Here is a 27,520-nt window from a genome sequence, read left to right as displayed (position 1 = left end):
TGTGCATGTATATAATATATATGTTCCTACGTACATATACACACATTCACCATATGTATGTATGTGTATTACTGTAATCTGGTTTGGGAGGTTATAATCCCTGGACTCTGGGCAGAGTTGGAGTTGGAGTAATGGAGGGGAGAGAAGGAAGAGGCACATTCAGAGATATCTCTGCTGATTCCATTTTCTTCCCCACAATGTATAGTGCTCTATCATTAAATATAGGACATGAAAAGAGAATGCTGTAATTGCAACTCTTCCTTCCTTTCTTTCTTTCTCTCTCTCTTTCTCTCTTTCTTCTTTCTTTCTTTCTTTCTTTCTTTCTTTCTTTCTTTCTTTCTTTCTTTCTTTCTTTCTTTCTTTCTTTTTCTTTCTTTCTTTTTCTTTCTTTCTTTCTTTCTTTCTTTCTTTCTTTCTTTCTTTCTTTCTTTCTTTCTTTCTTTCTTTTTCTTTCTTTCTCTCTCTCTCTCTCTCTTGCTCTATTGCTTTCTTTCTTGCTTTCTTGCTTTCTCCCACTCTTTCTCCCTCCTTTCTCTCTCTCTTTCTTTTCTTTCTTTCTTACCACAGTCTCACACTGTCACCCAGGGTGGAGTGCAGTGGTGCATTCTTGGCTCACTGCAACCTCTGCCTCCCTGATTTAAGTTATTCTCCTGCCTCAGCCTTCCGAGTAGCTGGGGTTACAGGCACGCGCCACCACAGCTGGCTAACTTTGTATTTTTAGTAGAGATGGGGTTTCACCATGTTGGCCAGGCTGGTCTCAAACTCCTGATTTCAAGTGATCCACCTGCCTCAGCCTCCCAAAGTGCTGGGATTACAGGCATGAGCCCCCAAGCTTGGCCGCAATTTTCTTTCTTATGCAACAAAATCCTTTGCCAACATTTTGCAACGCAGCTTCTCCCCACCCCTTCTCCCAATGGTAAGCCATGTCTCACACTGCCCTGCCCAGGTGTACTTATGGTCCTCTAGGCAGCCTCTGCTGCACTTGATTTTCTCTCTTTCAAAGAGACCTTGACGTTTTGATGTTTCCTACTTAGTCTTCAACTGAGCTTATCTGTCCTGTATTTCATCCCTTCAAAATAAGGTTATTTGACAATAGGTGATATGAAGAAGCTACATTATTTATGAGTTTAAAACCTATGTTCGCTGGGTATGGTGGTATGCACGTGTAGTCCCATCTATTTGGGAGGCTGAAGGAGGATGGTTGCTGGAGGTCAGGAGCTTGAGAGCATCCTGGGAAACATAGCACGACTGTTCCCTAAAGAAAAAAACTTAAAACCTACATTGTATTCTTTTTAAATATCCTTGAAACTGGTAACCAGAGCCTGGTGAAGGAGTATAAATTGTTGTTCATTAGTAAAACAGAAAAATTCCTTCTTAATAGAGAGCAAAAATACAAACGAAAAATTAAATTGGCATGTTTTCTCAGTTGTTACTGGTTGGTTATAAAAATCACATCTGAGCAATTTTTCTTGGGAGTGGGTGGAGGTGAGGGTTGGGTAAGAAGAGAGAAAACAGAGGAGACAAATCACCCATATGTAAAGAGACAATTAAAGGTCTTTCCTGATTGAGATAGAAAAAAAAAATTGCCTGCAAATCCTTTTATGTGATGAAAGCAAAATTACCCCAAAGAATAGTCCCTAGGATAAATGTACCAGTGTCAGGAAAATCAGGAGAGAGAGCCTTTAAAGCATCAAAGAAACCCAGGATTAGATTCGTAGTGTGCTAATTCTTTGTTAATCATTATGCTGCTCAGTTTTCTGTGCTTATGTAGTATAAATCTTTCCTCTCAGTGTTATAACTTGTGTAACTATTCTTTCTCTTTATACTTTGCTGTTTTACACTTTAAAATGTTTCACTTTAAATAAAGTAGAACTGAACAGGAATATGTGCTATATGTATATCTATCTATATCTATCTATCATGTACTATCAGTCTATCATCTATCCATTCTATCTATCTATCTATCTTTCTTTCTGTCAGCTCAGTTGTCCACACCTTTAGGAAATCAGACTCCTTACTCATTGGTGTTTGAACATAGGAAGCTTGTCATTTTTGCAATTCGTGTTTCTTGGAAGGAATATTCTTGAAAGTGATAGCTCAGTGAAATAGAACTTGGAAAATGATGATAGCTAGTGAGATGGCTTATCCCTGATAATTTAAAATGCAAATTAGATCTTATCATCGCATCTTGGCCTTTGGCTATATAGCTATATATAGAATGAAACAATAGAATATATATATATTTATATATATAATATACAGTAGTCAAAATAGATCTTATTATAGCCAATTGATCTTATTGTACCTGAAACATTTCAATGGGTTTTTACTGCTCTTTGGAAAGAATTACAAACTACAAAGGTTTACCACCTCCACTGCCTGCCTGTCTTGACTTCATCTCACATTCTCCCCTTGGTCGCTGTGCTGGCCACACTGACCTTTCCCTCTTTCCTGACATAGAAGGCACATTCCTGCCTCAAAGTTTTCATCCTGTTGTTGCTTCTGCTTTTGCCCAGATCTCTGCAAGCCCAGCTCCTCCTGATGACTAAAGTCTTGGCTTGGATCACCCTAATAAAGTCTCCTTCTACACCTAGCTATACGTGTGGCTTTGACTTATTTTCTTCCTAGCAATTTTCATTATCAGAATTATTTTTTCTTGTTAAAAATTTGTCACTCAGTTATTATCTACCTCCTTCTAAGGGAAGTCCTATAAGGCAGGGGATTTAACTTTCTTGCTTACTGTCGTATTCTTAGACCCCACAACCATGCTTGGCATGAAAAAGGCCAATTGTTCAAATATTCTGAATGAATGAATGAATGAATAATTTTTCAGGGAACAATGCCTCAATTCATATGGAGGGCGGCGGGGGAGGCTTCCTTGTGTTACAGAAGCTGGAAAGGGCCCTGGCAGCCTATGTGCCAGTCTGGGAAACCAAGGGGGGAGCCAGAGAGGCAATAAAGATGGACTGACTACGATGAGGAAGATGGGAATGTGGGTTGGAACAGAGACAGCTAGCTGATGTAGCCCCTGGGAAGAGTAAACTTGGCCTCTACTGTGGAAATGGCAGCTCAGTAACGTGGACTGTTCCACATGAGTGTCCCATCCAGGGGCTTCAGGATCAGATTCTGTAAATTCCTTAAATCCAACCTTCTTTAGATTCTCTCCAGGCAACTCAAGCTTGAGAAACACTGGATGACTTTATTTGAAGTCCAATGTTGAATTGCCACCATGGTTCAGGGAGGGGTGAAGGGAGGTGAAAGGAGTGGGGGGCTGGAGTAAGGGGAGGAGAGAGAGAGAGAAGGAAACGTGGTTGTTAGCTTTACCTCCACTTGACATAACTTTTAAACTACCAGAAGGATGGGAATTTTATTATCTATTTCCCCTGAAAATGTCAGAAAAAACAGGACCACAATTTCCTCTGATTGTCAGGACTAGCTATAGTTCAAAATAATCTGTATTTCCAAATACATCTCCTCTCTTCTCCTTAGTTTTCTTTTACGGAAAAAAACCCCCTCATGTTACATAATAATTTTGCTATAAATTGGTTTGTTTATTCTCTGCAGTTAATAAATATGTTGAATGCTTCACTAAAATATGTAAACAGGATGTGAAACGTATACTAAACCTTGAAATTAAATAATTCCAAACCCAAACTAAGGTATTTAAATTAATCCTTAACTAAGCAAACCTGGGTTTATCAGGCACCCTTCCTTTCAGTGTGCAAATCAAACACTGAACTGTTCATATTTGCAAGTTATAGTTCTTCTTTTTAGGGCAAATGTATTGTCCCTGCTTTCCGCTATTACCATGAGAAACTATAGCCTGTTGTCCTAGGTATTGTAGTTACATATTGAAAGACAGCAGGGAGATTGATCATGATTGTGTTGTGGTTTTACAATATGTGCCTTTTCTGCAGGTATGTGTGTCTGTGTGTTTTGTAGCTAATGTTAATGCATCTGTTAAGAGTTGCAGGAAATTTGTGTTTCAGTCATCAAGTTATGTACTGTATTTTTCATTAATGAGATAAAATGTAAATATCATTAAGATTTCATCGATTTTAAAACTCAACATTGGTATAAAGATATTCATTAAAATGTTCAGCTACTATACAAATTTATAGTCAACTTTTAATTTTCCAAAGAAGACCGGGATATATAAAATAAGTAGTTAATCCCTAAGCATCATTTTACTCTAAAGTTTTAGGTTTTAAGCTCATTAAAACATTGACCAAGATGGCAAGCAGATAATTGTACTGCTAAGCTCAGTGTTTTTTCAAACTATACGATGTGCCACATTAGAAGGTCATCAAATCAATTCAGTCAACCAAGAGTCACATTAAACAAAATGAAACAATAGAATAGAATATCATTGTACATATAAGAGCACATCACAGAAAAGGGGTTTCTTTAGGGGACAATGAAAGTGTTCTAAAATTAGATTGTGGTGATTATTGCACAACTCTGAATATTCTAACAGCACTGAACTGTGTGCTTTAAATAAGTGAGTTTACGGCAGGTGAATATATTTCAATAAAATTTCTAAAAATGGAGGGAAAAGTAAGGATCATTTCAGGAATCTTTTTTTCAACATGTATGTGTGTACTAAGTTGTTTTGTTAAATTATTTTTTGCTGTGGAGCATGGTCAAAAGTTTGGGAAGCGCTGGTCTAGCAAGTGGGAATTTTACTGCAGGGGAAATAGTTGACATAAACATGTACCTGCATGTTAGGCACTCAAAGTTAGGCACTCAGAGTAGATTTCAAAGATTTACTCACATATTGGGCAAAGATATACTTCCATATTAGGCATTTGGATTTCAAAATTTAGTTGAAGCTTATCAGCAAAACCAGTACCAAGGCTGCCCTGACTGTCATGCTCTCTGTCTTCCACAGCGGGAGTCGTGTGAGGTTGGCTGCAGCAGCGCGGAAGGTGCATATGAAGAGGAAGTACTGGGTAAGAAGACACACACGACTTATAAAAAATAGGCTGCACCACTCTAGTGACTTGTACTTATGTAAAGATAATGAAACACCTCTCAAAACATCTTGACTTCTACATCTCAGTATGACCAAAAATATCTACTTAGAGAATTCAATAATTTCAAACGTATAGGCCATTCTGATAAAGATTCAGCAAGATTCTTCTTTCAGAACAAAAAAGAGGAAACAGTGCATGACTAATGTTTAGGACCAGATTTTGTCCTCAAGTTCAGTAGGTAAACTCAATTCTGTCTTAATGACAGACAAATGTACATCCTGAGCAGACTTGATGTCAGAGAATGCCACTGTTTTAATGACTGGAAAGTATACGCATATTGTATTGAATGTACCTTCCATTATTCAGCTAAGTTATCCAATAGAGTGCCTACTGTGTGTGTGACTCCCCAAAAGGCTCTAGGAATTTGTAAAATGTACAGAAGCTATGCTTCTCAGTGTTAGATTTTGAGCAAGTAGGGGACTTGGGTGTTAATAAGCTCACTGTGCCTGATTTCAGAGTAGGTTGGGCATGTCACAGTAGATTTGCCTTAGAGTGTTAATTCTCCAGTAGTTTCTAAAAGTCCAATGCTTTGATAAGTCATAGCTTGGATGTCAGCAGATAGCATTTCCAGAATTCCCTAGGGCATCCTCCCACCGAGATGTAGATAGTTCCCTTAAGTCTGAAGGATGCTTGGCTCTTCCATATTTTGTAGTCCTTGACTCAGTGGCTTGTTCCTTGCTCTCAGTGACTGATGGAAATTGGAAGGGGAATCTTGTCTTGCTGTTCTGATTTGCTTCTGCCCTTTAGTGTCCCACAAAAGACACCCTAGACATTTCTGTGGAGAGGTAGTGATACTACATTCTTTTTTCTATGTTATGGGAATTAGCTGTGGATAAAATGTATATTTTATGGTTTTCAAGCTGTGCACTGATGTGCTCCAGGCCATTACAGCAATCTCATGGGGAGCCATGGAGTATTTTAAACACTCAAGGGGAACACAGAGATATGAGAAATCTGTTGGATGGTGATACCCAATCTGATCATAATATTGGAGGAGTTGTGCAGTACCCAACAGGTGCACAGGCCCCATTAGTATGCAATTATTTTTATTTCAGGATGAAATAAATATACAGTTTTATCTTTCAATTTCTCATTTGTTTCAAATATCTACCAAATTGTTAGTCAATTTGGTATTAATACATACTTATTAAGTTATATTACTTAAAAAATGGAACTGTTAGAAAATTCTTTTGGTTCAGAGAACCATAAAAAATTTCTGAGAAACTAAGGACACCAGAACTGAGGAAGTGTGTAATCTTTTATTTACATTTCTTTATTATATTCTAAAATTATATTACCAGCTTAATTATACAATTCTGTTAGAATACAAGTGCAATCAATGCTTTATTTTTATTTTCTCATTGGTTATGGATCAATGTCTATGTACCACTAAAAAATGAGATGTACCAAGTCTAAATAAAAGCATTTGTACTTAAAGACCATATATGTAGTCTGTTATAATTAATCCTTTCATCCATGATCCTAAGACCTTGTTTGTATTTAATTCATCTGATTTCTAGGTCCTTTATCAGTGGGTATGCTATGTTCATTTTAGATACCTCCCATATCTCTTTTCACATGATGGAATATGATACTAGCTAATAACATATTAAAATAAATAAATGAACATATATATTTGCCTATACAAAATGTAAATGCATATATATACACACACACACACATGTATATATATATGAGAGACAGAGAGAGAGAGTCTCACTCTGTCACCCAGGATGGAGTACAGTGGCACAATCACAGCTCACTGTAACCTCAAACTCCTGAGCTCAAGCAATCCCCCTGCCTCAGCCTCCTGAGTAGCTAGGCATGAGTCACCATGCCTGTCCAAAAATAGTTATTTTTTATTAGGCATTTATGAGTTGACCACTTTTCTCATTAATTAATATGTGTTAGCTCCTTTTGTCCTCAGAGTTATACATACTATTATTAACCTAATTTTACAGGTAAGAAAATTGAGGCATAAAGTTTATATACTTGCTTGAGGCCACGTAGCTGGTAAGGGATATCTCTGAAATTATAACCCAGCTGCCTGGTAACAGAGCCTTTTCTTACCCACTCTGCCATGTACTGAAAATAGGACGGAGCTCAGTCTAGCTTCCCTTTTTCATTTGGCTCTCTCTTTGCCTTGATATTTTAGCATAAACCTACTTTACCTTTTTTTTTTTCCATATGTATCACCACGGCTTTGAAATATGTCTATGTTTAGCTATGATATTTACATTTACTTGTACTTATATAACTGATCACTTCTGCCTAGTTCTCAACTTTTGTCATTTCTGATGCCTCCTGGTTATTTTTCCTCACTCTGCTGACAACTCCATCACTGGAGTCCTCTTCAAGGTGTCCACAGCATACCTAATTCCTGCTATTGAGAGTCTCACAACAAGAAAGGGAAGGAAAGTGGAGCTGTGCTTTGCTTATTCAGTTATAATAGTCAAAAATGAACTATAAAAAGAAGAATCAATGAGAAAGGTTGTGCTAGGCCTCTTTGTGAGCTGGGTCCTCAGATGACAATGGCTTTGATTTTTCTGGATTATAGAGTATGGACTTTAATTGGTCTATGTCTGGTATCTGTAGTGATGAGAATTGTATCAATTTTCTCTTAATCAGAAAGAGTGAGGTCCTGGGAGTTTGTATTTAACCATTTTAAGCTCCCTACCAAATTTACCATGCTTTCTCAACCAGAGTGCTGATTCTGTTTCTATGAAAGAAAGCTGAAGCATTAAATTCATCACAATTTTGGAAAAACATAAAAAGTAAAGTAAAATCATTTCTTCCCAGTGACATACCATTCAGAAGTCTAGCCCTTTGTACCGTGCCTGGCAAGCAGCACCTGAGAAATATGTGCCGCCAATTGTAATATATCTAGTGTTTAGACGTCCTGAAATATTTTATAATGTGAGACAGCCGATCATAGCGTCCTTTGGAGTAAAGGCAATTGCTCTGTACATATAAAAATTATTTGTTTTTAAGATGCACAGCAATAGTAGAATTAGAGGATAAAATTTCAGAAATATATTGGGGTACACATCCCAGGATAATGAATGGTTCTGTTGTGACACAGACATGCTCTGAGCCCTGGGCCCCCCGGCCTGTAAGAGAGTAGTGTTGTAAGAGAAAACTGGACAGCTCAGAACCCTCTGTGTCATCTGCCTGTAAAACAAAATCCTGAAGAAAAAAAATACTATATTCAAAGATAACAATAAATTCTGTGGAAAAAAGACTGACAGACTGATTGATTTTTAAAAATAAATTGAATATGCATACCACTGATTATTCAGGTGAGTTATTGTGTCAAGACGCAGTTTTAGCAAGAGAATACGGAGAGCCCTAGATGAGACAGGCACACACTCTCTTGTGCTGATGCACAGGAGTGCATGGTGAGTGAAATCTTGTTTTCTCTCTAGGAAATGCAGACCTTCCAACTGCGCCCTTTGCTTCTTCTATTGGAAGCCACAATATGACATTACGATGGAAATCTGCCAACTTCTCTGGAGTAAAATACATCATTCAGTGGAAATATGCACAACTTCTGGGAAGCTGGACTTATACTAAGGTATGAAAGACTGCCTTTGTACCTAAACCCAGACCCTTTCCCAATTTTTAAAAGCGTCAAATTTTTACTTATAGTTATAAGCATAAAGGCCTTCTAGAAAAGATTCAACTGTAAGATAGGTAGTTGGATTAGATGAATTTTAATCTCAACTACTCTGTAACATGTTAATGCTAAGCCTTAACATTAAGGCTTATTTTATAGGGAAAATATAATATTTATGTTATAAGGAAAATACAATGTTGGATGTATATACTATTCAGTGCAGCATCACATAGCCATTCACCCCATTAGTCATTATCTGCCGATCCCAGCTAAGATGAGTCCAGCTAGGGTAGAGGGCAGAAGAAAGATTCTGATGGGGGTTGTTGCAATTTAGAAGTACTGTCTATGGTGGTCATCCAGGACTATGTCTTTTAGGGAAGCATGAGAAAGTTTAGAAAAAAAAATAGTCCCAAGATACTATGTGTACTAACATAGAAAAATTTAAGTCCTTGAGATTATAAATGCCAAATAATTGAGCCCATAATTTTGCTATTTCGAAGGGGAGAATTTCTGAGTGAATTCTGCATGCTGATGTCTGAATGGCTTAGCACTAAGCTTCAGGCCTCTTTCATCTCTGTCAAGCCATCCATCTTCTACAAATTCATCTATGCTCTTGAGTCCCAATGTGGGGTGGTGATTCTATACATGCTGATTATTGATCACTCCTTGATCTAGACCGTGTCCAAACTGTCCTATGTGGTCGAGCCCCTGCACCCCTTTACTGAGTACATTTTCCGAGTGGTTTGGATCTTCACAGCGCAGCTTCAGCTCTACTCTCCTCCAAGTCCCAGTTACAGGACTCATCCTCATGGAGGTATGGTGTGCACACATTGCTTATGAAAGAACATTATTCCAAAGCTTTGATTTAGTTTGTTTTTATTTTAAACAATGAAATAAATCTATTCCTTCCTATTAATCAATCCATCCAACAATTGGGTACATAACTATGTGCCAGGTAGTATTCTAGGTACTCACAATACCTTTAAGATCAAAAGAGACGATGACCCCTGCTCTTGTGGAGCTCACTTTCCTTTTTGTTTCTGAGACAGTCTTGCTCTGTTGCCCAGGCTGGAATGCAGTGGTGTGATCTTGGCTCACTGCAACCTACACCTCCCAGGTTCAAGTGATTCCCCTACCTCAGCCTCCCAGAGCAGCTGGGACTCAGGCATGCACCACCATGCCTGGCTAATTTTTTGTATTTTTAGTAGAGATGGAGTTTTGCCATGCTGGCCAGGCTGATCTTGTACTCCTGACCTCAAGTGATCTGCCCGCCTCGGCCTCCTAAAGTGCTGGGATTATAGGCGTGAGCCACCTCGCCCAGCTGGAGCTCACATTTTGGTGGAAGAGGAATATTCTGCAATAAACATAAGAAATAAATAAAGTATATTGTAAGTGGGATGGTGCTGTGTGCTATAGTAAGAGGAATATTTTGAGCAGGGTTGTCATTTAGGGGATTGGAAATAAAGAGTGAGGAGGGAAGGAGAGGCCAGTGGCAGTATGAAATAAGGTGGCCAGAATGAGCCTTGATGAGCTGGTGGGGTAAAGTTTGAGCAAAGACTTAAAGGAGGTGAGGAAGTCAACCATGCAGTTGTCTCAGATAGAGAGTTGCAGGCAGAGGGATGGTTCATGTGGAGGACCTAAGGCAAGAACATCCTTGGCCTGATCAAGGAGCAGATAAGGGGCCCATGTGGCTGAACCAGAGTGAAGGAGGCAGAGCAGTAACAGCTAAGGTCAGAGAGATGGTGGCCAGATCCCAGTCTACCTCAGGGATCTTGGTAAGGAATGTGGCTTTTATTCTGGAAGGAGAGTCACTGTAAGGTTTTGAGGAGAGGAGTGACATGATCTGATGCAACTTGCTTTATACGTTAAAAGGAAAACTGGCTGCTGTATGGAGAATGGACTCTGGGGTGTGGGAGAAAGCAGGAAGAACTGGTAGGAAGCCATGTGGTGACCCAGGTGAGAGGCCCAGGAGTGGTAGTGGTGTGGTATAGATATGTTTGAATTCTATTTTTATTTCTTCATGTAATTTTAGTCTTTTTATTGCCTAGGTTGTAAATTCTTTGGCTGTGGAAAAATAACATCTGTAAATAAGTTCACCTCCTTTTTTGTTTTATTATTTTACTGGAAAGGTGGTTATTTTTTGTATTACATTTTTAATATAATTGAAAGGAAGATTGGGCACTTTTTTCATTCATTCAAGTATTAGTCAAGGACCTATTATATACCAGACACTGTTCTAAAAACCAAAGATGATAAAATCCTAACACTTATGGGGTTGCATTCCAGCTAGGGAAGACAGTCGGATAAGTAATTAAGTAAAGGTATTTGTTGGGTCACGAGAAGACTCAATGAATAGCACCCTTCTTCTTAGTCTGAGTTCTGAACCAATAAAAGATAAAACAAAAACAGCCAGAAGATGGCTGCAGGAATGTCAATATTATTTCTGATGAGGGCCAAATTGGATGATGATAGATTTTAAAGTAGGAGGTGGGATCTGACAGGTAGACAAGAGGCTTGGTCGCATAGGGCCATACTGACCCTGATAAGGAGTACAGATTTTATTCTAAGTGTAACAGAATGTCTTTGGAGTGTTCTAAGGAGGGGGAGGGACTGGTTCAAGTTTTAAAACTCTCAGTATGGCTGATGCATGGAGAATAGACTGGGAGGGTGGAAGGAAGGCCAGTGGGGGAGCTGTTAGGAGGCCAAGTAAGTCAGGCTTGATTTGGTGATGGCTCTGACTAGGGTGATGATGGGAAAATGGGGAAAGATTTGTCATGTATTTTGAAGACTGAGCCGTTGGGGTTGCTGAATGGATTTGGTGAGGAAGAAGGGTAAATCGAGGTTGCTAACTTAGACTTTCAGTCTGAACACCTGAGTGTCATCATTTACTGAGACAGGGACAAGGGTAAAGGAGGAGTGGCTTTCCTAGATAAAATCATCAGTTCTGTTTCAGCCATGTAAAATTTGAGATGTCTATTATATATCCAAGTGGAGTTACTGAGGAAGCAATTAAATGGAAGGATTGGGAACTCAGGAGGTAAGTCGAAGGTATCCAAACTACCAGTTTAGGAGTTACCACCATAGAGATGTGATTCAAGCAGTGGGCCTGGAGGCAGCATGCTAAAAGTGAATGTGGTTGAAAAAAAGGAGTTCAATGTGTCAGCCCAAGGACCCTTAATATTTGGTGGCCAGGAAAAAGAGGAGGGACAGCAAAAGACACAGAGAAGGAGAGACCCGGGAGCTTGTGGTGTCCCAAAGCCAAGTGATGAAAGTGTTTCAGAAATGAAGGTGATTGAGTATGACACAGTGACATTATCTCTGGAAAGCAACAAAAAGCTTTTTATCTGCTAGATTCCTGCTTCCTCATTTTCCCACCCTTTGTACAGAATGTTGCCCTATCATCCTATAACTTTATCTGAGCTGCTGTCCTCTGAATACTAATACATCCTTAGAACAATTCTAGCTCTAATAGAATTCTAGCTCTAAATAAATGTTATTGTTCTCTTGTTCAAAATATATTCATGGGATATCTATAGATGCATGGATACTGACTTTAAGAAGCTTACTCTCTTGTAGAAGAGGTAAAGCACATGCCTAACTAACCTCACAATAAGGTAAAGCTTTATTAAACACATACAAAAGGTACTGGCAAATTCCCATGGAAGTTTAGAGGAGGGAAATATTATTTCTGAAATGAAATACCAAAGAAATCTCTCTGGAGGAAGTCTCATTTGTTGAGTTAGGAGGAGAGAAAAGGGCAGGTTCAGGTGTCTATGGGAGGAGGAGAGAAAAGGGCAGGTTCAGGTGTCTATGGGACCATGGTCACCAACATTGGATTCTAAGGCATGGAGGGAAAACAGTCAGTATTCTGTCTGCTGGAAGCTTGCAATACAGGAAGAAAAATAGTGAGAATAACATTGGGAAGGCTGACTAGGTCCAGCTTACTAAGAATCTTAAATGTCCTGGGTAAGGAGTGTGTACTTTATTTACAATACAGTTAGGAGTTATGGAAGGTTTTAAAGCAGTGCAATAATTGCTTCACATGCTTCTGAAAAAGAGAATTTTGGCAACTGCACATAGAATAGATTTGAGAGAATGAGAGAGATTTGAAAGTACAGAGGTAGAGACCAGCTGGGAGGTTACTGTATTATTTTAAGATTTTATCAAAACTGCTTTTTAAAAACAACATATATTGGGGTATTCTCTGACTCATTATTTTGAAGATGTGACTTCCATACCAGGAAAAATATTCAAGCCTAGAAGCCTTAGGGGAAGGCAAATGCGGGGGCAGACACTGAGGGAGAGTTGTCTGGTCCCCTCACCCTCAGAGTTAGCGGAGGCAACCCAGGAAGACATGCTCCAGGCTGGATGCCCTAACCCTCAGCTCTGGAGATGTGCCTATGTGCAGAGAGCCTCAGGCTGAACTAGGCCTTGGACCTCAGCAGAGCTGAGCAGCTGATGAAGTTGGTTGGGGCATTTTTCCCCTTCCCTGATGAGTGCTGTCTCCTTGCTTGTCAGATCTCAGGGTTTGTGCAGCCACCTCTGCTAATTATTCTGACTGTTCTTATTTATAGCCTCAGATCAAACACTGGCCTAGGACCATGTTTGAAATTTTCCAGATCAGAGTAGAATGAATTTTTCCTTGTTCCAAGCAATGCCATATGTTATCCAACAGTGCTGGGACATTTTCTGGTGCTACAGAAATACCATGCAGAGACATTGGCTGGGCAAATCAAAATAATGAAAGCAAATTTTTGCTGTCCATTTCTGGGCCTTTCTCCTGGATAAGCAAGCTCACGTATCCTCTGTGTCTTCTAGACCCTATATGGGTGTCCTTAGGGATAGCATCTCATGTTTCTGATTCTCACTTTTCTAGCTACATCAAAACTTAGAAACTTATCTGTATTGTGTTAATTGCCTCATAGTCCTATTCTCTTTTAGCTATGGGAATGACATGATTTTAGATGGTGCTATTGCCTTTTTTTTTTTTTTTTTTTTTTTTTTAGGCAGAGTCTCGCTGTCGCCCAGGCTGGAGTGCAGTAGCGCGATCTCAGCTCACTGCAACCTCTGCCTGTCAGGTTCTAGTGATTCTCCTGCCTCAGCCTCCCGAGTAGCTGGGACTACAGGTGCCTGCCACCACGCCCAGCTACTTTTTGTATTTTTAGTAGAGACAGGGTTTCACTGTGTTAGCCAGGACGGTCTTGATCTCTTGACCTCGTGATCCGCCCACCTTGGCCTCCCAAAGTGCTGGGATTACAGGCGTGAGCCACTGCACTCGACTCTTTTTTTTTTTCTTTTTTTTAGATAAGGTCTCACTCTGTCACCCAGGTTGGAGTGCAGTGGCATGATCTCAGCTCACTGCAACTTCTGCCTCCTGGGTTCAAGTGATTCTTGTGCCTCAGCCTCCCAAGTAGCTGGGATTACAGACATGCACCAACATGCCTGGCTAATTTTTGTAATTTTAGTAGAGATGGATTTTTGCCATGTAGGCTAGGCTGATCTCGAACTCCTGGCCTCAAGCGATTGGTCCACCTCAGCCTCCCAAAGTACTGGGATTACAGGTGTTAACCACCGCACCCGGCCTAAATGGTGCTATTGCCTTTTAACTGGGTCCTTTCAGAAAATAATTTCTTAACAAAGAGGAATGATTGTCAGGCAAGGGATACCAGCATTTCAGGGAAGATTTTTGTGTGTGTGTGTGTTTTTTTTTTTTTTTTTTTTTTTTTTTTTTTTTTTTTTTTTTTTTTGGTGAAGAAGACCTGGACAACGATCACATCTTGCCATGTAGGTGACATTTAACTTGCTTCAACAGTAGAAGATCACATTTGGGCATTGACCGTAATGACTTAAATTTTGACATTCCAATTATATTATAATTCAGTGGGAGAAATTTATTTCTTCTCTGTTTATCATAGTGACCGACTACGTGGAGCCGAGGAGTGATGCAATGATGCTTGTGTTTGCTGAAAATTAGTCTGAGAGTTAGAGAGGAATTGCATCCGAGAAAGGCTGAGAGAGCAATTAAAAGGGCTTTGAAAAGTCAGTGGTGATGCAGAGCATTGGCCGAAAGTGTTCAGAGGGAGAGAAATCTACTCAAGAGCAAAGTAACTTCTAAGTGTGTCTTTCTATGGAAAGAGGAAATAAAAGAGCGCGGTTTCGGGGGTTTGGTTTGAAAGCAGGTAGAGACACAGATGGAAGCTAGGCTGCCAGATCATTTGTTGTCCTTTCTTTTTCCACTTAAGTAGCTGCTGGGGACTGTGTGTGAATGCTCAGTCGTTTCATGTATGCTCCTTTAATCGTTTGCCAGGGCGGGGGTGCTGAAGCTCAGTCAGTCTGGATTTCCAGGACCTGAGAGCCGGGGTAAGGAAAGTGTACTCTGGGTCATTAGAGCTGATGCCAACAGAAGTGAAGCCAACTGTTTGAATTCCAGCTTATCTGAACCTACATCTCCAGCTGGAACCAGCAAGGCTGCCCCACTCAAATGAGTGAACAGGCCCCAGGATGGACTTTTTATTTAAACTCATATTGATCATTGACTCCAGTTTTGGTCAGACTCTCCTCTTCTTCCTAAACTGGTTCCATCCCATGTTTCAACTCATTTAAGTCTCTAGAGATTCCTGATGACAGCTTTTAAAGGACTATTATTGTATTCGTATACACTATATTTAATTTTATTTCATTAATTAGAAGTGAGGAAAGTAACATTTGAAAGAGCCTCTTGGGAAAGGAACGAACTGGTTTAGACATCTTACCACCTTTCCTCTATCACATATTTTGAGTATTAATAAAATTATTTCATTTCCATTGTTTAAAAAAAAAAAACAATACTTTTTTTCCCACCTTATTTTAAAAACATCACGTTTGCACATTTTTCTGCTCACTATGTCACCATTATCTCTTCCAGTTCCTGAAACTGCACCTTTGATTAGGAATATTGAGAGCTCCAGTCCCGACACTGTGGAAGTCAGCTGGGATCCACCTCAATTCCCAGGTGGACCTATTTTGGGTTATAACTTAAGGCTGATCAGCAAAAATCAAAAATTAGATGCAGGGACACAGAGAACCAGTTTCCAGTTTTACTCCACTTTACCAAATACTATCTACAGGTAAGAATTAAGTGATGCAGAGGAAAATGTAACCAGCATGGCTGCAGGCATGATAATTATTTAAGAAATATGGCTATCAAATAGTTTAATTGTACACCCACAGTGTTGGGTTGAAGTCATTGTGGTTTTCCTCAAGCTTATATGCTTATTAGATTATAGCGTCCTAAGCAGAAACATTCTCAAGTATTTCTATTATATTCAGAGGGTACTAACAAATATGGCTAATAAAAACGTCATAAACACCATGAATTTCAAATTTTCTTTTAATCCAATATGAAAAAAGTAAGGAGGTAGAGTTCTGTTTAGGTATTTTTATTAACCATTAGGGTAATTATTTTATTACTGTTAGCTTTTCTAGCATTTACTAGGGCCTCTTTAAATTCAGAGAAGAATGGGGGTCATGGAGATAGTAGAGTTTGGCTTTTGACCTCTGTGACCCTGAACTGTTCTAGGGGATACAAACAAGGATGTGATTGATGGTCATTTTAGTGCTGAGCAGTGGCACCATGTAACTAGACTCATGCATTGCCACATCATGCTTTAAATAGAAACGTTATTGCTCCTTCTATTTTTATCTAATGTTCACACCATGCCATGTGAAACATGTCTCTCCAAATTGTTTTTGGAATAGGTTTTCTACTGCAGCAGTAAATGAAGTTGGTGAGGGTCCAGAAGCACAATCTAGTATTACCACTTCATCTTCAGCAGGTATGGCTCAGGCTTGCTCCTTTAGCTACACAGGAATGAGGGTGGCAAGGGTGGTTTCAGAGGCAGAGGCCCTGCGTCACCTGGTAGACCTCAAGACCCACCTCTTCTGCCCAAATGAATATTGTCTTTTGGGTACTTGTTAACTTTTCAATTTTAAATGAACTCAAGTATTTGATGAATTAAAGTAAGTGGTTAGATTGAAAGTTTTAATATTAGAATTTGGGAATTGAAAATCAGAATAAAAAATTTAGGGTTTTAAAAAAATGGCCTCAAATCTTTGGTTTCAGTTGAAATCACTAGTGTTTCTGACTCACATTTACATGCTTAAGGAATACATATAACTTTTCTGCCCTAATCCCTATTTTAGATTATATATAATTATTTAATATATGTCAAACATTGTTTTTCCAGTATCTTTGTTTTTAAATATATCTGGACTTTAATAATTTGCATTTTACTATATAAGTATTCAATCTGCCAAAGTATGTTTTGTTATCATTTTGTAAGCACCCTTTTTCTTTTTGGCTTTGGTGTTTTATTGATTACCTCAAGAGACTGAATGCTTACTGTATGATATATGTGTGAGCAAAATAACAAATGAAAATCTTTCTAAGAAGTACTGGGAATTTGAGGGGAAACTAATAAAAGATTTTTGAGAACATCCAAAGATTCAGAATTCTGGGAGCCTGTTGTCTATTTTTACTAGAACCTTATTTGCTGACTTGACTGCCCCTTACTCTAATCTGTACTTGCCTATGCCAATGGGTATTGAATGTCATCTATCATCAGTGTTTGTTTTTTTGGCTGTTCCTAGACTCTAGGAAAGGAGAGGTATTTTTGTTATGTAAGAAGCATGTCCAAAGGGTGAGTTAAATATAGAGCAGGGTTAAGGTTGTTGTTACTGTGATTATTGCATAACATTCATTAAATACCCTAAAAATGTTCACCATGCACCTTGCATCAGTCTCCTCTTGAACAGGACATCAAGCAGAGTTCTGCAGCCTTCCAATGTCATTCCTCTAAGGACCTTTCTTCTGTCCCAAAGGGAAAGATACTGAAGACAACACAGAGACAACCAGTGTCTGGCAATATGTGTGTGTTATGCATAACCCACTCAGGCCTGGGGTGGACCACCTCCACCAAGTCAATTCTCATGGCTGAAAATAATGAGCTGAGCTGGGGCAAGGCTATTGAGGATAGTGATACATCATGTGATGTCATTCTGGGTTATTTAGGGGCATATGAACATAAATCCTATTTGATTGTTACTGTACTTCCTACCTCCAATCATAGAATAATGTGAATTATACCATAGATGCAATTCTCCGTGCTCTTAGAGAAAATTTGACCAGCCTCTTTCGAGCACTAGTCCCCTTGCTTTGAAGGGTAGTATTGATCTTTTTTCGTGTGTGTTAGTGTACCTGTGGTTGGTCTGCCTGTCTGCAAATCATGTTGATTTTTTCAGGTCAAGAAGAGGAACAGTGGCTCTTTTTATCCAGAAAAACTTCTCTAAGAAAGAGATCTTTAAAACATTTGGTAGATGAAGCATATTGCCTTCGGTTGGATGCTATATACCATAATATTACAGGTCAGTATGACAAGGATAAATGATTTCTGTGTGAAAAAAAGATTCTAAAAGAAGTACTTCTAGAATAAAAGAAAAATATAGAATATTTCTAGAACATATTCTCTTAATATCCTAATATATTAGAATAATTTAGAAGAATATTTTCTTTTTAAATAAAATACTTCTATTTTAATTTATTAAGCATTAATAAATAAATTCTCATTAATATAAATTTTTTCTTCTGGTTGTTATATAATAATGTATGTGCACTTGCATGACTCTTCTAGGAATATCAGTTGATGTCCACCAGCAAATTGTTTATTTCTCTGAAGGAACTCTCATTTGGGCGAAGAAGGCTGTGAACATGTCTGATGTATCTGACCTGAAAATTTTTTACAGAGGTTCAGGATTAATTTCTTCTATCTCCGTAGATTGGCTTTATCAAAGAATGTATTTCATCATGGATGAACTGGTTAGTCTGAGAAGTTAAAGAAAATAGTGATAGATAGTGATACTGATATGCATATCTTCGTATATTTAATACTAAACACAATCCTCTTATTCAATGAATACTCAAGTATTTTCTATACCTTAGATACTAGGTTATCAATGAATCATAGATCTGTCCTATAGGAGGGTGTACACTTCACCTAGTGCTAGTCCTGACGTAGCATTAAATGACCTTTATTTGTACTGTTTTATAGTCATGAGTTTATACTAAATATAATTCATCTTCCATAAGATAGTGGTGGTAACTGTGTTATTATTAGGTAAGACTGCCAGTCATGATCAAAGTTAGCTGCAAGCATTTAAAATTATATCACACCCAGAGGAAAATTTAGTCGTTCTCCACAAACACAGTAGTACTGAACTTTTCGGAAGATCGTTTTTTTGGTTTTTTATTTGTTTGTTTATTTTTGTTGTTGTTGTTGCATAAGGATTATTTTGACCTGATGAAGACACAGTCTTGACATGTTTCAAATTCTACTTCTTTGGAAGGTACAGGCTTATCACAATAAGCAACAGCCATTGCTATGGTTGAAAGCTCATAAACTTAGATATAGCTTAAATGTTAAAAATAGTCGAATGCCTCTACAAGTCAGGAAAATAGGCACTTGTATTGCATTGATGTCAATAATATATAAACTCATTAGGATATAGGATATAAAACTGCCATTTAAGGGCTTTTTTGTTCATGTGTCTTGGTCAGTGCTCAGTGCTTAGTACAATTCCAACAGAACAGATGCTCAGGGATACTTGTTGGCTGAATTTAATGCTGTATAGACAGATGCTAATCCTACCGGTATATTTTTAATTTTTTTTAGGTATGTGTCTGTGATTTAGAGAACTGCTCAAACATCGAGGAAATTACTCCACCCTCTATTAGTGCACCTCGAAAAATTGTGGCTGATTCATACAATGGGTAAGTGTTAGCCTTGTAAAGATAGATTCTCTTCCATCAACAATAAGTAATCTTTGAGAAACTTGCTTGCTAATGAAACATTGTAGTACCAGATGAGCCTATCTATGCATCTTACTTTAGGTAAATTTAATTAAATTCCGGCAAAGTTTTCATTCTGTAGAGCCAGGAGGGAATTTTTTTTCAAACATAAATCAACTCCTCTAAAGTAGTTATTCCTCTCTCCTTCACAGCCAAATATGGACATATGGGAAAGATGTCCTGTCTGGGAGTCAGGGGCCTGGGTTGTAGTCCTGGATTTGCCACTTCTTTATCATGGAATTCAGAGTCTCACTGCCCGCTTCAACACTACCTGTGATAAAGCCCCTTCATTCCACATGTTCCTTTTGCTGAGCCATTCAACTTTAGTTCATTTCTCTGGTCTGGTTCTCACATCTAACAAGAGGCTCTTTAATAAGAAAGCTGCTAGCTTCCACCTTAGGAGACAGGAGCTAACTGATAACTCTGCCTCCTACCCACAAATGATACGGACACATTGTACCGCAATCTTGCTGTTAAATTGGAGTAGTACCTCAAGCAAGTAATATCATGTCTATGACCATTGGTTTATCAATCCATATAGGGAAGGTAATAAAACTTACCCAGTTGGGTTATTTTGAAGACAAAACGAGGTATTGATTGTGAATGTATTTTGTGAACTCCAGATATACGTGAATATGAAAGATAAACACATAGAAAGTTATTTTGGAGTTATTATTTCTCAGATATGACCAGATAATAACAGATCAGTAACCAGTAGGCAAAGCCCATGTTTGTAAGATTAAACTTTTTTCTCTCCTGTAGGAATAAAGTTGCTTTCACTTTGAATGAAAACAAAAGTACAGCTTGTAACATGTTTTTCACAAACAAAACCTTCTTTTAAAAAAGATTGTTCATTATTGATTTTAAAATCAAGCTTTCTATTCCTATTCATTCACAATTTACTAAAGATTTATTTTAACTTCTGGGTTTGAATGAATTACTGAATTATGGAATATATCAAAACGCTTTGTGATGTAGGACAAGGATTCTCTGGATCTTATTGTTTTCATATCTAAAGGTCTACGGTCCTATGAAATGTAACTTTGTTGTTGACACTTACACGAAATGACTCATTCTGAGGATAATGAACTTTATCCACTAATTGATCATTGAAATGGGATCAGTGAGGTCTTCAGTGGCTCTTCTTTTCCTATTAGGATAAAATGGATTTGTGCTTAGATTTTGCAATGTGACTAGAAATGATAATGATAATTAGTGTTTACACTGAATGTGTGTTTCTAAGTGTATTATGTCCAATAATTCACTTAATTTGTATTCAGCCTATGAAATAAGTACTTTTATTATCCTAGTTTTATAGATGAGGAACGGGAAACACAGGTTGATTTAGTAATTGTCCAAGATTATACAGCTGTTTTGCGATGGAACCGGTGGAACCAGACAGGCCCTGGAATAAGAAACCTTGCTCCAGGACTTCTAGCTCCAGGGCCTGTCTTCTAACCATCTCTCTATACCATGATAGGAGAGTTTCTATAAAAATCAGCATGTAATTTTCAGCAATAGTTTGTGTGTAGTAGTCCTAAAGGACATCAGATGTGTGAAACAGTGTATTGTCCTGGTATTAGACATATTTTCGCCGGGCGCCGTGGCTCATGCCTATAATCTCAGCACTTTGGGAGGCCGAGGCAGGCAGATCACGAGGTTAGGAGATCGAGACCATCCTGGCTAACATGGTGAAACCCCGTCTCTACTAAAAATACAAAAAATTAGCCAGGCGTGTTGGCAGTCACCTGTAGTCTCAGCTACTCAGGAGGCTGAGGCAGGAGAATAGCGTGAACCCAGGAGATGGAGCTTGCAGTGAGTCGAGACGGCGCCACTGCACTCCAGCCTGGGCGACAGAGCAAGACTCCGTCTCAAAAAAAAAAAAAAAAAAAAAAAAGAAATATTTTCTTTTTGTATTGCTGAATTGTCTTCTCATTGACTTCAAACTTACTGTAAAACCTCTGCTCTTCTTCCTACCACCAGTTCCCCATCTTCTTCCACCCCAGCTTCTCCTCCTCACTCTGTCCTCCTTTCCCATGCACCAGATCTCTTCACTTTCTTTCTATTTTTCTTTCTCTTCCTGCTTCAATATAATAATTGTAATCTTTACCATATATGTTTTTCCTTTTATCTACTCTGAAATCCCTCTAAATTCCATTAACAATTTTGAATTTGGGAAGCAAAAGCAGAAAATTAAGAGCCAAGCTGTTTTTGCTTTTTACTTGCTACAATCCGTCCTCAAGGAAGAACATAACTTCATATCTCGAAAGGGAGCTTCTATCTCAGGATATTATTCTAGCATAGGAGTTTTGAGAAAATTGATGAAGATTTGGAATAGTCATCAAGGCAAATCAGAGCAGAACTAAATAAGGACAAGAAAAATGATTTGACAGTTGTGATGAGAGGTTGGAATGTTGCCCGTTCTTGGGGTTGGGATAAGAAGAATTTATCAAAGTATACTTCTGTTAGCACCTTTCTCCATAATCACAAATTGTAAATTAGCTACCTCCACATTAATGGTTTTATATTTTAGTTAAAAGTTTATTTACGTATTTCATTGTCAATGAAATATTTTGGCAGTATATTTTCTTTTTCATTATTAAGATAAACTGCCTCGTTACTGTGAGGTTTGATTTTAAACTGGGTGTGCTTCTCCTCAGCAAATATAAAAGAACAGAAATTATAACAAACTGTCTGTGAGACCACAGTGCAATCAAACTAGAACTCAGGATTAAGAAACTCACTCAAAACCGCTCAAATACATGGAAACTGAACAACCTGCTCCTGAATAACTACTGGGTACATAACGAAATGAAGGCAGAAATAAAGATGTTCTTTGAATCCAATGAGAACAAAGACATAACGTACCAGAATCTCTGGGACACATTTAAAGCAGTGTGTAGAGGGAAATTTATAGCACTAAATGCCCACCAGAGAAAGCAGGAAAGATCTAAAGTGGACACCCTAACATCGCAGTTAAAAGAATTAGAGAAGCAAGAGCAAACACATGCAAAAGCTAGCAGAAGGCAAGAAATAACTAAGATCAGAGGAGAACTGAAGGAGATAGAGACACAAAAAACCCTTCAAAAAATCAATGAATCCAGGAGTTGGTTTTTGAAAAGATCAACAAAATTGATAGATCGCTAGTGAGACTAATAAAGAAGAAAAGAGAAGACTCAAATAGAAGCAATAAAAAATGATAAAGGGGATATCACCATCGATCCCACAGAAATACAAACTACTGTCAGAGAATACTATAAACACCTGTATGCAAATCAACTAGAGAATCTAGAAGAAATGGATAAATTCCTGGACACATACATCCTCCCAAGACTAAACCAGGAAGAAGTTGAATCCCTGAGTACACCAATAACAGACTCTGAAATTGAGGCAATAATAGCCTACCAACCCAAAAAAGTCCAAGACTAGATGGATTCACAACCGAATTCTACCAGAGGTACAAGGAGGAGCTGGTACTATTCCTTCTGAAACTATTCCAATCAGTAGAAAAAGAGGAAATCCTCCCTAACTCATTTTATGAGGCCAACATCATCCTGATACCAAAGCCTGGCAGAGACACAACAAAAAAAGAGAATTTTAGATCAGTATCCCTGATGAACATCGATGCAAAAGTCCTCAATAAAATACTGGCAAACCGAATCCAGCAGCACATCAAAAAGCTTATCCACCATGATCAAGTGGGCTTCATCCCTGGGATGCAAGGCTGGTTCAACATACCCAAATCAATAAATGTAATCCAGCATATAAACAGAACCAAAGACAAAAACCGCACGATTATCTCAATAGATGCAGAAAAGGCCTTTGACAAAATTCAACAGCCTTTCATGCTAAAAACTCTCAATAAATTAGGTGTTGATGGGATGTACTTCAAAATAATAAGAGCTATTTATGACAAACCCACAGCCAATATCGTACTGAATGGGCAAAAACTGGAAGCATTCCCTTTGAAAACTGACACAAGACAGGGATGCCCTCTCTCACCACTCCCATTCAACATAGTGTTGGAAATTCTGACCAGGGCAATCAGGCAGGGGAAAGAAATAAAGTGTATTCAATTAGGAAAAGAAGAAGTCAAATTGTCCCTGTTTGCAGACAACATGATTGTATATTTAGAAAACCCCATCATCTCAACCCAAAATCTCCTTAAGCTGATAAGCAACTTTAGCAAAATCTCAGGATACAAAATCAATGTGCAAAAATCACAAGCATTCTTATACACCAATAACAGACAAACAGAAAGCCAAATCATGAGTGAACTCCCATTCACAATTGCTTCAAAGAGAATAAAATACCTAGGAACCCAACTTACAAGGAATGTGAAGGACTTCTTCAAAGAGAATTACAAACCACTGCTCAATGAAATGAAAGAGGACACAAACAAATGCAAGAACATTCCATGCTCATGATAGGAAGAATCAATATTGTGAAACTGGCCATACTGCCCAAAGTAATTTATAGATTCAATACCATCCCCATCAAGCTACCAATGACTTTCTTCACAGATTTGGAAAAAACTACTTCAAAGTTCATATGGAACCAAAAAAGAGCCCACATTGCCAAGACAATCCTAAGCCAAAAGAACAAAGCTGGAGGCATCACGCTACCTGACTTCAAACTATACTACAAGGCTACAGTAACCAAACCAGCATGGTACTAGTACCAAAACAGAGATATAGACCAATGGAACAGAACAGAGCCCTCAGAAATAATACCACACGTCTACAACCATCTGATCTTTGACAAACCTGAGAAAAACAAGAAATGGGGAAAGGATTCCCTATTTAATAAATGGTGCTGGGAAAACTGGCTAGCCATATGTAGAAAGCTGAAACAGGATCCCTTCCTTACACCTTATACAAAAATTAATTTAAGATGGATTAAAGACTTAAATATTAGACCTAAAACCATAAAAACCCTAGAAGAAAACCTAGGCAATACCATTAAGGCCACAGGCATGGGCAAGGACTTCATGTTTAAAACACCAAAAGCAATGGCAACAAAAGCCAAAATTGACAAATGGGATCTAATTTAACTTAAGAGCTTCTGCACAGCAAAAGAAACTACCATCAGAGTGAACAGACAACCTACAGAATGGGAGAAAATTTTTGCAATTTACCCATCTGACAAAGGGCTAATATCCAGAATCTACAAAGAACTCAAACAAATTTACAAGAAAAAAACAATCCCATCAAAAAGTGGGCAAAGGATATGAACAGACACTTCTCAAAAGAAGACATTTATGCAGCCAACAGACATATGAAAAAATGCTCATCATCACTGGCCATCAGAGAAATGCAAATCAAAACCACAATGAGATACCATCTCACACCAGTTAGAATGGCAATCATTAAAAAGTCAGGAAACAACAGGTGTTGGAGAGGATGTGGAGAAATAGGAACACTTTTACACTGTTGGTGGGACTGTAAACTAGTTCAACCAATTGTGGAAAACAGTGTGGCGATTCCTCAAGGATCTAGAACTAGAAATACCATTTGACCCAGCCATCCCACTACTGGGTATATACCCAAAGGGTTATAAATCATGCTGCTATAAAGACACATGCATACGTATGTTTATTGGGGCACTATTCACAATAGCAAAGACTTGGAACCAACCCAAATGTCCATCAATGATAGACTGGATTAAGAAAATGTGGCACATATGCACCAAGGAATACTATGCAGCCATAAAAAAGGATGAGTTAATGTCCTTTGTAGGGACATGGATGAAGCTGGAAACCATCATTCTCAGCAAACTATCGCAAGAACAGAAAACCAAACACCATATGTTCTCACTTATAGGTGGGAACTGAGCAATGAGAACACCTGGACACAGGGTAGGAAACATCACACACCGGGGTCTGTCGTGGAATGAGGGGAAGGGGGAGGGATAACATTAGGAGATATACCTAATGTAAATGACGAGTTAATGGGTGCAGCACACCAACATGGCACATGCATACATATGTAACAAACCTGCACATTGTGCACATGTTCCCTGGAACTTAAAGTATAATAAATAAATAAATAAATAAATTGGATGTGCTTCTCTAATTCTTCCATTGGCTTCTTTCTCCTGGTTGCTGGATTGTCCTGCTTCAGTCATGTATGGAGTATATCTTTGTGGTTTATAAAATGGTAGCTCTATTGCCTGAATCAATTGTAGATTAAAAAAATAGGCCGGGCGCGGTGGCTCAAGCCTGTAATCCCAGCACTTTGGGAGGCCGAGACGGGCAGATCACGAGGTCAGGAGATCGAGATCATCCTGGCGAACACGGTGAAACCCCGTCTCTACTAAAAAATATAAAAAACTAGCCGGGTGAGGTGGCGGGCGCCTGTAGTCCTAGCCACTCGGGAGGCTGAGGCAGGAGAATGGCGTGAACCTGGGAGGCAGAGCTTGTAGTGAGCTGAGATCCGGCCACTGCACTCCAGCCTGGGCGACAGAGCGAGACTCCGTCTCAAAAAAAAAAAAAAAAAAAAAAAAAAAAAAAAATTAGTCCACTGCAAATGCAAAGTAGCCATGCTAGATAGTTACAGCAAAATGGTAACTGTACAATTAAAAATGGTTTAAATGTTTTACTTTCTTCCATTTATCACTCAGAATGCATGAGAAAATTTACTGATAAAATTAGACTTAAGGATGTGTGTTTTTTGGAGGAAAATGTTTGATAGTAATTACCATATTTAGCCATGTGGTTTCTATATAGTATGTTTTCCTTTAAAATGTTGAAAAACCCTTCCTGGCCAGGCTTGGTGGCTCATACCTGTAATCCTAGCACTTTGGGAAGTCAGGGTGTGCAGATCACTTGAGCCCAGGAGTTCAGGACTAGCCTGGGCAACATGGTGATACCCTGTCTCTGCAAAAAATACAAAAATTATTGTTTTTTTGTGTAATGTGGCACACCTGTGGCCCCAGCTATGTGGGAGACTGAGGTGTGGGAGGATCACTTGAACCCAGGTGGTTGAGGCTGCAGTGAGCTGTGAGTGTGTCACTGAACTCTAGCCTGGGTGACAGAGTAATACCTTGTCTCAAAAAAATAAAAGACCCTTCCTGTTTTTGAAATTTTTGATTTCTTAAAAAAGTCACTTATAATAATTAAGAGACTAAGCATTACAAGCGAGGCTGAAATTTTCTAATGTTCCAACCTGTAACTTAAATGAATAGAGTATAGCTTAGGAAATTACCTTTCTGCACCTTGGAAAACCCTGTACTTAGCAACATCAGAGATACATACTGATTGTGCAACAGAATAAAGCAATTAGCTGAGGAGGTTACTTATCCACGTTTGGACTGAATCTCATGAGGTTTCTTTTGTTCCTATGTCAGGTATGTCTTTTACCTCCTGAGAGATGGCATTTATAGAGCAGACCTTCCTGTGCCATCTGGCCAATGTGCAGAAGCTGTGCGTATTGTGGAGAGTTGCACGTTAAAGGACTTTGCAATCAAGCCACAATCCAAGCGAATCATTTACTTCAATGACACTGCCCAAGTCTTCATGTCAACATTTCTGGATGGCTCTGCTTCCCGTCTCATCCTACCTCGCATCCCCTTTGCTGATGTGAAAAGTTTTGCTTGTGAAAACAATGACTTTCTTGTCACAGATGGCAAGGTCATTTTCCAACAGGATGCTTTGTCTTTTAATGAGTTCATCGTGGGATGTGACCTGAGTCACATAGAAGAATTTGGGTTTGGTAACTTGGTCATCTTTGGCTCGTCCTCCCAGCTGCACCCTCTGCCAGGCCGCCCGCAGGAACTTTCGGTGCTGTTTGGCTCTCACCAGGCTTTTGTTCAATGGAAGCCTCCTGCCCTTGCCATAGGAGCCAGTGAGTGCTCTGTCCCCAGGGTGGTTACTGGCCTTGCTGGAATAAGAGGAAAGTTTGAACTGCTTGATGTTGTGATTCAATTTTGAGAACCCCATGTGGCTATTCAGTCATCAACCAGAAGCAACTACTTAGCTAAAAAAAA

The 27,520-nt window shown here is 38.8% G+C and overlaps 1 protein-coding gene across 1 annotated transcript in view; it reads left to right on the top strand.

The window, feature by feature from the left end:
* Nucleotides 1-27,520, top strand: part of ROS1 (ROS proto-oncogene 1, receptor tyrosine kinase) — a 138,438-nt gene that overhangs the window by 11,091 nt on the left and 99,827 nt on the right. Inside the window, 9 exon segments of the mRNA XM_030928976.1 lie at nucleotides 4,892-4,952; nucleotides 8,462-8,610; nucleotides 9,328-9,466; nucleotides 15,557-15,758; nucleotides 16,390-16,466; nucleotides 17,932-18,054; nucleotides 18,321-18,505; nucleotides 19,359-19,456; nucleotides 26,882-27,378. Of these exon segments, the coding sequence (XP_030784836.1) occupies nucleotides 4,892-4,952; nucleotides 8,462-8,610; nucleotides 9,328-9,466; nucleotides 15,557-15,758; nucleotides 16,390-16,466; nucleotides 17,932-18,054; nucleotides 18,321-18,505; nucleotides 19,359-19,456; nucleotides 26,882-27,378 (1,531 nt within the window).

The sequence above is a fragment of the Rhinopithecus roxellana genome, chromosome 4 (genome assembly GCF_007565055.1).
Source record: "Rhinopithecus roxellana isolate Shanxi Qingling chromosome 4, ASM756505v1, whole genome shotgun sequence".
Lineage (NCBI taxonomy): Eukaryota > Metazoa > Chordata > Mammalia > Primates > Cercopithecidae > Rhinopithecus > Rhinopithecus roxellana.
The sequence above is the reverse complement of the archived record's forward strand: the minus strand, read 5'-3'. Positions and strand labels throughout refer to the sequence as shown.